At 41.6% G+C, this 12,271-nt stretch overlaps 1 protein-coding gene across 1 annotated transcript in view; it reads right to left on the bottom strand.

Annotated features, from left to right (window-relative positions):
- Adgrb3 (adhesion G protein-coupled receptor B3) overlaps positions 1–12,271 on the bottom strand; it is a 529,297-nt gene that overhangs the window by 277,301 nt on the left and 239,725 nt on the right. The window contains exon 11 of the mRNA XM_013032264.1: positions 8,775–8,883. Coding sequence (XP_012887718.1) covers positions 8,775–8,883 — 109 coding nt within the window. The remainder of the gene's footprint in view (positions 1–8,774; positions 8,884–12,271) is intronic.

The following is a 12,271-nucleotide window of genomic DNA, read 5'->3' as shown; positions in this document are numbered from 1 at the left end:
AGATTTGTTCCAAAAGGAACTGAAAATGAATAAATACCAACGAAGTTGCAGTATTTTCATGGCTAAGATGTGTTTTAAAGCATTTTATGGATAATACCATTCAGGCATCCTTTAAAAATGTATAATGAGCAAGAAAACAAGTTAACAAATGTAATAAAGTAGGCATATATGGAGATTATTGCTATAACTTAAAAAAGAAAACAAATGGCCAGGACTCATTTTACTTTGATATACAAATGTATAACATAGGAGCAACATTTCCCTAGAGTCACATTAAAAAAAACCCAACAACAATAACAAAAGATAAAAAAATGCCTAAGTTCTATTTTCCTTTTTTTTCTCCTTCCCTTCCTCCTTTCTTTCTGTATTCATTTTTTTTTGACCTGATAATAGGGCTTGAACTCAGGATCTCAAGTTTTACTTCATTGTTTTTTCTCAAGTCTGGTGCTGTACCACTTGAACCACAACTCTACATCTGGCTTTTTGCTGGCTTATTAGAGATAAAAGTCTCTGGGACTTTGTTGCCCAGAATGGCTTTGAATCAGGCTTTTGAAAAGCTAGAGTTTTAAGTGTGAACCACCGGTGCCCGGTACCAGTTATAAAATTGGTATATATACTTCTGTTATGTAAATGCTTTATAGAACAGAAGGAAGTTCCAATGTGGTTGGCTGAGAAAAATAAAAAAATAAAAACCCTTTATTTTCCAGCAACTGGGTTGCAGACACTGTCCCCGCCCCCGAGGGCACGGGCGGTGCCAGGACAGGTGGCACTGGTTGACAGGCAGCACCGCATGAGCTTGTGGGAGCTGTGGTTTGGAAAGCTCTACAGAACACGAGGGAAGTGTTGCTAAAACTTTACCTGGAAAGCCCCAGGCACGGGAGAAAAAACACATACAAGTTTCTTCTGTGAATTGCACTGAAATGTCACTTTTGAAAAGAGTTCTTTGGGATAATAGCCAATATGGGATTCTTCAAAAAAGAAGCATTAAAACGCGCATTGAGATCATGTGTACCTAGTTGCAATAAGAAAAGAGGCATTATAAAATTTTCTGTTCCTTCTGGTAAACGAAATGATGACAGAGGAGCAAAACCCGTGGCAGCTCTAGAGATGTGTCTGAGATACTTACATCAGAAGGTAGGTAGAATGCGAAGGTGGGACAAGACAGAAGAAAAGTTTAAGGCATTTCGATTAATCAAATAAGAGAGAATGCCTATAAAAATATCTTAAAAGCTTTTGGGGAAAACAGCATTATTTAATAACGACTTGATGAACCATCATGTTGTGAGTGCCATTGTATAGAACAGATTAGATAAACCCAAAAGCATTAAGCAACTGGTATACCCCAGTTCATGTTGGAGGAGTGGATAATCAGAGACCTCACAACCTGAGCAGCGAGTTCTCCCATGAAGTTTTAGTCACGTGCCAGGGGTCCTGCTCTGACAAATAACACACTGCATGCAGAGATGAAGTGAGTTTTCAAAGATCTTTCCAAATTAGATAACAAACTTAAAAAAAAACCTATAAAACTAGAAAATGAGGAAGGCTGACCCTGATAAAGATGCATTGTACTCAAACTGACATGCTGAATTGAAATCACCTGTACAACTACTTAATGATAATAAAAAAGTTTAACAAAGAAATGAAATGGACATGAGAAGTAGAAAATAAAATCTGAACTAGAAAATGGCTTTAAAAAAGTAGAATGGGGGGCTGGGAAGGTGGCTCAGTGGTAGAGCGCTTGCCTTGCATGCTCAAGGCCCTGAGTTCGATTCCTCAGCACCACATAAGCAAAAAGAAAAAGCCGGAAGTGGCGCTGTGGCTCAAGTGGTAGAGCACTAGCCTTGAACTGAAGAGCTGAGGGACAGTGCCCAGGCCCAGAGTTCAGGCCCCACAACCGGACCAAAAAAAAAAAAAAAAGTAGAATGGGGCAGACTAGTATCTAGTTGAACTTGGTTGATTTCCTTAAGTGACTTCCCTAAGAACCATCATTTCAAAAGTAGAAGGAAAGGCAAAATTATGGTAGTGAAAGTTCAATTTAGTTTATTTCATCTGTTAAATGGCAGCTCAATCTGAGATACAGTTTTATAAAATCATTTTAGTGAACATTTCATCCTGGTTCTCGCCTAAGCAGGCAGATGGCAGGATGATCACAAGCTGTGTGGATAGGTCTGTGGAGGAATGATCAGGCTTCCTGGGAGGTAAAAGGAAATCTGCTTCAGCTGCAAGAGGAAGGGTTTGTGCTAGACTTGATAAAAAGAACCCATCCGTCCATCCATCTATCTATAATAAACTTGCTTTGGCCTGTAAACTTTAGAAATATGAATAGTCCTTAAACGGGTTTAGATGTATATATAAATTGGTCTTACTTCTGTAGTTGATTGGTAAGAAATCAGACATGTCTTTGAGTCCCAGTTTTTGTTTTGTGTGTGTGTGTGTGTGTGTATGTTTCTAAGATAGAATCAATTTTTGTTTTTGTTTTTGTGTGTGTGTGTGATTCTAAGACAGAATCTTGGTATGTTAAATTTCTAAGCTTGCTGTCTCAGCCTTGGAGCAGCTAAGACCATCTCGGCATGCCAATACACCCATCTAAGAAACCCCTCTTTCACGTACTCTCTGCCATTTCATTATTATAAAATGTAAGTTCCACATTCATTGTCTAATTTGCTCACTGAGAAATCTTCAGAACCTGGAGTAAAACAGGAACATAGCTCTGAATACTGAATGAAATCTGAGTACTCTTAAAGTGTTTTAAGACCACAAATCACAGCTAATCTACTATATTGACTCTAGCTAGCACCTTAAAATGGGATTTTTTAGAGAGGATGGTGGGGCTCTCTTGTATCCCTGAATTATTTGTTCTCTGTGTGAGTGTGTGCATGTGTGCACACACACATGCACATCAGTAACAGGGCTTAAACTCAGGGTCTCACACTCTTGCTCAGCACTTCAAATATGCAAACTACATGCTATCTTGTATATTTTGGGGGACTAGTGCCAACAGGGGGTTTATTTTTTTGGGTCCGGTCGTGGGTCCTGAACTCTGGGCCTGGGCGCTGTCCCTCAGCTCTTCAGCTCAAGGCTAGAGCTCTACCACTTGAGCCACAATGCCACTTCCGGCTTTTTTCTTTTTGCTTATGTGGTGCTGAGGAATCAAACCCAGGGCCTCAGGCATGCAAGGCAAGCGCTCTACCACTGAGCCACCTTCCCAGCCCCAGGGGGTTTATTTTTAAAGCAAGAAATTAAGTGAGAGAAATACATGAACCACAAAACTAAGCAATAGCAGAAAGAAAATTTGATAAGCCTAGGAAGAGAAGCCATTTCATTTTATGTAATTACACCATCAGATCAAAAGCTAGCCCCTCAACTGAAGAACTACAAGAAGATACTACATCAAAGAAACTATTAATTTTGCCAGTGAGTTTAAGAAATAACATAAATTTGATGCTGATGAAAAGGCATTATGGAGAAAATGGAGATGTTGAAATTATATCATTATTCAAATTGAATCTGGATCCAATTTCAGGGAATACCAAATATAAGTGTTCAGTCTGAAAAGCTCAATATTTCATAGACCTAAACCAAGAATAGACCATGGTATTTAGTGTCATACAGAAAAATATCTTACTGGAAATTTTTCTAAGCTCTGGTTTTATTGGTTTACTTGAGAAGAAATGAAATGATACTTCTCAGAATCTCATGACCCTTAGGGTTCAAATGTACAACAACTTTTGAAATTCTTTAAAAGCGGTAATTTTAGCATTCTGTATTGGGCTAAAAGCCAATGCCTAGGCGATCATCTGATATGATTCGAATCCACAGTTGTGTTGTAAGGCGAGCAAAGTAGACGTTTCCTGGTAATCCTGTGTGGGTAACTAATACAATGTCAGGTTCAGCATGACCACGGAGGCCATGCAAAGGTCCTGGGCACTGACATCTGACTCAGTGGGGTGCACTTGTCTGAGAGCAGCCCGAGGAAAAGCCACACAAGAGCACTAAGCACAAGCACAAATTACCCCCAAAAGAATCACCAAAAAAACTTTTTATTTTTATGTTATTTAATAACACAAAGAAGATTCCCCTCAACCTGACTTTAAGAATTGTTAGAAAATATTCTATATAGCTAAATAAATATGGCCGAGTAGGAATGCTTTTTTTAAAATTTTGTATGTTACAAGGCTACCCCTTGCTTCATTGTCCCCCATTCTCCCCTTCCATTGGCATTTTGAGAAATGGATATTACATGGAAAAGGTCATACATTTTTCTAAAACAAAATTTCTGGTATGTGTTTAGACGATGAACAATACAATTTTGTGGTGAGATGAGGCATATGGAAAGGTGGAATGTGAGAGATGGCTGTGAGACAGCCACACCCACGGGAGCCGTGCCCACGGGAGCCGCAGCCCACTGAGGGCTCCCACACCCCGCCCGTGTTCACACACCCTGTCAGCAGTGTCAGGTCTGCAGAATGAGCTCACTAAATCACGCATTATATTCGCCATATGTCTGTATTTAATGTCATCTTCATATATGAGCGTAAAGAAAAAATACTCTGCTTTATAAGTGCGCTGTCTTCCATCTTCGCTTGTAGAACTCTTTCCCAACCCCACATCAAACCCTGTCAGACCATTCTCTTGAATTTGACTCGAGTGTGGACATTCTCCTCACATACACACACAAGCACAGACAGATACTAAATGTCCACAGATGTTTTAGCACCTAAAAATTTTCTTTTTTCAAAAAGCCAATATACATGGGGATATTTTTCAGGTACAAGAAACTCTGGAACTTTTTATTCGAACTACTTTGGAAGAAAATCCCTCTCAGGTGCATTACTCATTTTCCTTCATCGTGATCAGATTATCACTGCTTTTCTTGATGGGTCAGGCCACGACTGTAAACAAACACTACTGTCTCTGAGAAGAGTAATGCTCTTGAAGATGAGTACCGGCATGGGCAGCATTTATTCTAGCAGCAGGAACACTCATGCTTGCATTATTTTGCAGCTTGTTTTACTTTTTTAGTTCAAGTATTTCACTTATTCTACTTTTTTTTTAATACCTTGCACTATCTCTGCTTCCAGCTCATTTTGCCCAAACCAGGAGTTGATTGATAAAATGTTGAAGCGACATTTAAAATAGGCCACAAGTATGCCTCTGAGAGTTGCTAAACTTTGTTATCTTTCTGTGCTTAGTTTTGGCTATTCAAGTCTCCCTCTCTTTTAGGACCTAGAGTCCATAGAAATGAGATTGCTATATGTATAGGTTTTATGAAAAAAGAATTTGTATCCACTTTGAAAGATATGATGGTTTCTGAAAGGTCTTTGAGGAGTCTTAGCCCAGTACATTGAAGAAAATGGCTATAGAAACAAAGAACTGTAGGGTGAAGGAATGGATGGTGGAAGAGGGGTGCTACCAAGATGTATTGTGCTGGGAAATTCACACGTTGAATGGAAAGAATAAAAGAATAAGAACTCATCTTCCTCACCTAGATTCAATTCACCTGTCACATCCTGTTTGCTCACACGTCTGTCACATTATACATTGTGCTAGTGTAATTAGCTCAGTACTGGATAACTGATGTTTGCACACAGGATGTAAGGCAAATTAGGGGCGACTCACACTTCTCAATTTGCTACTATAAAAATACAGTATTCTACATTTGTTCTTGCTTGGAAATACTGTGAATATAGAACTATATTAGGTGAATATAGAAATATATAGAAATATACATTTCACATGTATTGAAATCAGAAGCAGGTAAGAGTAAATGATGACCACTGACACTAGTCAGGTTGACACTAGTGTATATATTTTGAAAACTCCTTAATATTATATATACCAGGATTCAGCTTTCATCACTAAACTGCATGCCATGTTAAATCTCTGGTCCAGTGCTTGGGGAAATTAGTAATAAATAAGATTTCTTGGACTCGTCACTATTAAGATGCGTGGGAGTTTTGCTGACACACATATAATTTTTAATGTAGATAATGAATACAGATAATTAATGTTGAGTGAGCAATCAGAACGCCAAACAAACCCACTGTTCACATACAAAAATGAAGACAATGTGAAGTCCTATCAACTTCATTTTTTTTAGAAGATTAAGCTGCTTTTGGATATGCTTAATCTATAACCAAAAGTTTAGTGATATTGAAGAAAGTAAGGCAAGTCTAGGCAATATAAATCTTATTGCAAAGTAATATATGATTTCAGCATGAAAATCATTGTGACTCCAAAGAAAGTTAATGGTGAATAAATGTTTATGGATGATTAGTTTATGGACAATAGAATTGTACAGCAAATAGTACTAGTATTATGGATAATTTGATATACTGTTATTACAAACAGCCCACTTTATTAGATTCTGAGATTCACTTCAGTTGTTTTGTCGAATTTTCCGAACACATTATGAAGAAGTACAGGTATCAATCTTATCGTATGTTCGATTAGCAATGCTTTTTAAAATTAAAGATTAACTCTACAGCAGGACAGTTGTTCTTGGCTTTCTCACCCACTCGGGCACAGCCCGGTGACCCGTGGCCACTCCCGTCTGTCTGTCCTGATTCTGCTCCATGCCTCATGGCACTTCAGACAACCATCTCCTCCCTGCTTCCTTTCCCTCCTGTCCCTAGCTTTTGATGCAAGGGACATTTGATTTCACTTTTTGGTAATGTTGGGATTTATCCTTTGACCAAAATCCTATACTTACTGTTTTTAGTTAAGTTTGAAAATTTTTCTTTAGGTAGCTCTACAAAGGGGTTTCAATTCAAAATTTGAGTATCACCCCTGCGATTGCTCTCCCGTTGTCCTCACAGGTTTCCCCGTGCCCGTTACCTGGTTCATTTACACAGGTGCACACTGCCCAGGCCGTTTTCCTCTCTGGACCCCTGATCTCCCACCCCGCTTCCCGGTATTCATTGTGTTAAACTAAATTCAACTGTGCTCAAAGGACTCGGCACTGGATTCCTCCCCTGGTCGACCTGTACTTCAGTCAGATCATTTGTGTATCTATGCAAACGACTCTGTACATGTTGTTACACATGTGTATAATTCAGTCTGACTTTCACATAGAAGTCAGGCTCAGAAAGACATGGTATTTGCTTGCTTGCTTTTTATTCTCACTGCTCCCAGAAAGCAAATGCTCACTCTGTTTCAGAAACAGCACAGCTTCTGAAATTCATTTTGGAGGCAAGTCTGGGTCCCCAGGAAGCACTAAAACAGCTCAAACTGGCGGGTGAGCCTGGGTGAGCTCAGTAAAGGTGTGCAGACACACAGCATCTGCACACTGTGGAAGCACATGCTTTCCAGATGGCAGCTGCCCATTTCCATGCCCATACCCCTTCACGTTCAGAGTACTGTGAATAGTTAGCTCTGCCTCATTAAAACCTGAGGCCACACCAGGATTCCCTTGGGGATTAAGGACTGCAGAAGAAATGAAGGTTTTTTTTTTTGTTTTGTTTTAAATACCACCAAACCCATCAACTACAAGAGACACAATGTTCTGTATCAGTGGAACCACGCTAGGGGACTGACCAAGCAGGACTTTCCCTGACCATGCATTAAAGCTCAGACATTCTGAATAACAATGCGAGATAAAATATGCACTTGAAGACATCATTATTTTACAGCTCTTCGGCTTTATGAGAAGACAATGACTGGATGACAAATAAAAGAAAACCTTTCTGATTCATAGTAACATTAAGAGAGGAGTCTTTAAAAACCAAACTTGTATCTGTACAGGTAATGAAGAAGATTTTTCTTCACTCTTGCCAATGTTTATAATTTTTCTACAACGACAAATAGGCCACATGACAAATACAACTATTGTGGCTCCATACATATAGGGCAGCAAGCAAAAGTGTGTGTAGGTTTTGCTTCTCTGTGTAGTTCTGATGGCTAAAGGCATCTAAAGGGAGGGATCAGCGTGCGTGTGTTATATGCGTCGCTGCTGAGCTGCTCCTGAGTCAGAAGGCAGGTAGAAAAAGCCCGGCCTCAAGTGATTTAGGGAGAGTCAGCCCCTGCTTGGGGTGCACGGCACCAAAGGAGCTCCGAGTTCTTATCAACAACGCAGAGGAGACAGTAGAGACTGTGTTATTCCCAGAATCACCATAGAATACAATTTCAAAATTCATTCAAAAGCTCTGTACTGGTGATCACACCTGTAATCCTAGCTAGTCAGGAGACTGACATCTGAGGATCGTAATTCCAAGACTCCTATCTTCAATTTACCACCAAAAAGCTGTAAGCAGAGCTGCGGCTCAAGTGATAGAACACCACTAGCCTTGAATAAGATAGCTCAGGGACAGTGCCCAGAGCCAGAGTTCAAGTTCCAGTATCCATAAAAAGAAAGAAAGGAAGGAAGGGGGGGAAGAGAGAGAGAGAGAGAGAGAGAGAGAGAGAAAGAGAGAGAGAGAGAGAGAGAAAGCGCAAATAGATTTGAATTGGATAGCAAGGAGCATTTGGCAAATGGTGAACAAAGTACACTTTATCCTTTGTGTGAGCACACACACACATGCAGACACGCAAAGAGGACTAAGGCATCATGCACACACACGAAGGTGGACACAAATACATGTGTGCATGTGTATGAAGTATGTGTGTGCAGAGAGTACACGCAGCAGGTTGTCTCAGGCTCAACAGCGAGTACCCACAGTGTATTGTCCACACCACATAAGGATACAGCAGTGGCGTTGCCGCTGAACCCTGGGACACAGATACTTGCAAGCCTTTTTTAGTTTCAGAATGACTTGTAAAAATACCCTACTTCTTACCTACATTTCCAGTCATTAAGTATGAATTCTGGAAATCCATCATCCCCACTCCAACAACGTGTATAAAATCTTCAATCACCTGCATCAACTCGATTGAGCCTGGATAAATCTAGAAAAACAAACAGGAAAGAGTTAGATGGGATAGAAAGTTTATAAAGTGGGAAACAGAACTGGAATGAGAAGAACTCCACAGGATGAGGTCACGCATGAGCTTTGTTTTATCTGAGCAAGGTCAACAGTGGGCAGCAGCTGCATTTTTCAAGTTCATAGTTGACAATGATACTAGGAGTCACCCACAAGAACCTGGGTGGGCACGCAGTGTTCATTAACCCTCTGCGAATCTAAGGACACAGAAAGTGTCTAGCAGATGGTGTGCTTTATTTCTGGTGGACTCCTCCTCCCACTCGCGCATAACATCACAGATCCTGAAATCAGGCCCTTGACACCTTTATTTTAGTATCCATCTGGGGACAGGGCCGGGTGCCAGAGGCTCACACCTGCAAGACTAGCTACTTGGGAGGCTGACATCTGAGGATCATGGTTTGAAGCCAGCCTGGGAAGAAAAGTCTGTGAGCCTCTTATCTCCAACTCACCACCAAAAAGTCAAAAGTGGAGCTGTGGCTCAAGTAGTAGAGCACCAGCCTTGAGTAACCAAGGTGAGCAAGGTGGGAGGGCCTCAGTTCAGGCTGCAGTGCCGTCAGAGCAAAGAAAAATATGGGCGTCACAGGAAGAGGGAAAAAACAATGGTTACTGCTATTACAAAACTATCCACAAATATTAAATGTACTGCACGTTAGGATCTTGAATCAGAAACATTTATTTCTAATAATTATGATCATCAAGAATGAGGAACACATTTAGGTCTGTACTCATAGTTTCAATGTGGACAGTTTACATTGAGCATACAAAAAGCAAATCTACGGCGAGACGCAGCAGAACCTATAGAAGGATGGCTGCAGGTGCCGTCACTGCCACTGCTGCTGAGCGTGGCAGCAGGGGTCTCAGAGCTCACCAGCTATCAGCTGTCTACCTGAATGATTAACCTCCTCCAGCCTCTGTCTGCCTTAGGCAGAGCTCTGCCTGCAGGATCCCAGGGAGACTTCTTCACACCCCACCCTGTACTGCCCCGCCCCACCCCGCCACGCCCCGCCCAAGTGCTGGCGCCACACTATACCAGGCCATGTGGTGGGTGACAGCTACCTGTAGTGTTCACAGCAGAGACCGCTTCAAAGGGCATGTGGATTGCGTCCCGTGTAACCCGTAAAGCTTAAAAAGCTGCCTGTGCTAGGTAACTAGGTAGCAGAGCAAGAATTCTGTACACGTTGGGTTACAGCTGCTGTGGGTTCTAATCACGAGAGAGGATGTGCGTTAGAGAGCCGAGCTGCTCTGTGTTCCTGTCAGGAGGGGCAGAGGGAAGCAAGGCCACAGCTGAGACCAGGAGAGGAAGAGCCGCTGGGCAGAGCCGGCCGCAGGCATGGGCTAGGGTCTCCCAGGGCTTTGTGGCTAAGCTCATGGAAAAATCAGACCCTAGGCATCTGGAGGGGAGGGATGAGTTGGGAGAGAAGGGGAACACTGTAGACTGTCCTCACACACTGACACACCAAATTGCATAACTATGTACTTTGTAAGTAACATTCCCCTCTCCAAGTTTTGACTCTGTCCACTGTGAGCTACTGGACACTTCAACAATGGGTGTTTCCCTTTAAAACTTGGGGTGAAGATAACCCAGAAAGAATTGGGAAATCAATCACATTTGTTTCCTATGCTTTGATCTCTAAACATGAATTCTGGAAGGTCAGTGTCCTCATTTCAAGAATGAGAATATGTTTCTTTTGGCCCTAAAGTTTCCTAATATTAATGTATGTGTCCTCTTTTCTTTGTATGAATAGGTGTAATACACAAATGAATTAAAAATAAGAATCGTGTGTCTCATGTTGTGATCCTACTCTGGAAGCTAAGGATCATAGTTTGGCAGAAAAGTTCACCAGATTCCAACTCCAAAGTACTCAGCAAAGAGTCAGGATGGTGGTGTGACTCATGTGGTAGAGTGCAAGCCAGCAAGGCTCTGAATTCAAACCCTATTACTAGAAAAACAAACAGGCTACAGTGGATTTCTTCAATAGAACAATGAAATACAAAGAATATATGGCTGAGACCTTATTTGGTGTCAAAAACAGAGCTATGGAAAAGCATCTTTCTCAATTCAGGAGGACATGCTCGTATGACAATGTTTTATATAAACATTTTGGTCCTTCATAACAAAGGCAGATGTTCTGAACTGGCTCTCTATATATAAAGATATATAGTTTGATTGCAAAAATAATTTCAACCAGTCAGTTTTCCAAATCCACAGTTAGCTCCATTTTATGTTTCAGACTTTCCTGCCCCAGCTGGTTTTGAAACACCACCCTTAGATCTCAGCCTCCTGAGTAGCCAGGAGGACCGTCATGAGCCACTGATGCCATGTCTATTTATGGTATTCCCCCCTCCCCCCGTCCTGGGCCAGGGCACTGTCCTTCAGCCTCTTTGTGCTCAAGGCTGGTGCTCTACCTCTTGACTCACAGAGCCACTCCTGGCAGTTTACTGGTAATGTGAGTCTCATGGACTTTTCTCCCTGGGCTGGCTTTGAACCACGATCCTCAGATCAAACAGCTCCTGGCTGTTTGTGATAAATTTTAACTATCTTCGCCTTTTGTTGATAAGTTTTTAACCAGTCCACCTGTTGTGAAATCACTTTTAGGAGCAGCTAGAGAATGTATCTTTTAAATAGTCATTTTTTTAAAGAAAAGCAATAAGGATTACTACTTCTAAAAAAATTAGTTTTTCAATGAAAATAGAGCTAACTCCCAATCACTGCTCTGGTGGATTGTGGATTCCAGTCTTAGCACCATTCTCTATTTGCTCAGAAAGCCCTATGTGGCAAACGCAGCCTGGTGTGCAACAGAGAGTCATACATTTCTTCTAAATTCGTCCATAATGCATGGTTTCCAGAAATCCAGAAAGCTGTGCGCAGCCCCCACAGCTGGCTCTTCTCATGGTGAGTGAGTGAGGTGTCGGGATGCAGGCCCAGGCCCCATAAGCAGCTCAAACCAGCAGGAAAGGGCAGACCAGGGACTGAAACTGAGGCATAATTTTATTTCCTTTGCTACGGCCAGAAGGACATAGATTCTACCTGATGATGACAACTTTGTGTGTGTGCATCTGCATGTTTGTATGTGCACACACACACACACATACACACATACACACACCAGTACTAGAGCTTAAACTCAAGGACTAGACATTGTCTCTTAGCTTTTTCACTCAAAGCTGGTGCTCCCCCCGCCCCCTTCAGCCGTGCCTCACTTCCAGGATTTTGCTGGCTAATTGGAGATGAGGGTTTTATGGGCTTGCTGGCCAGACTGAACATCCTTAGACCTCAGCCTCCTGATAGCTAGGGTTACAGGAATGAGGCACTGGTGCCTGGCTTCCACTGTGGGTTTATAAGCACTGCTGAG

This window comes from Dipodomys ordii, unplaced genomic scaffold (assembly GCF_000151885.1).
Source record: "Dipodomys ordii isolate 6190 unplaced genomic scaffold, Dord_2.0 Scaffold152, whole genome shotgun sequence".
Lineage (NCBI taxonomy): Eukaryota > Metazoa > Chordata > Mammalia > Rodentia > Heteromyidae > Dipodomys > Dipodomys ordii.
Note: the sequence above shows the minus strand (reverse complement) of the source record. Positions and strands in the feature narration are given on the sequence as shown.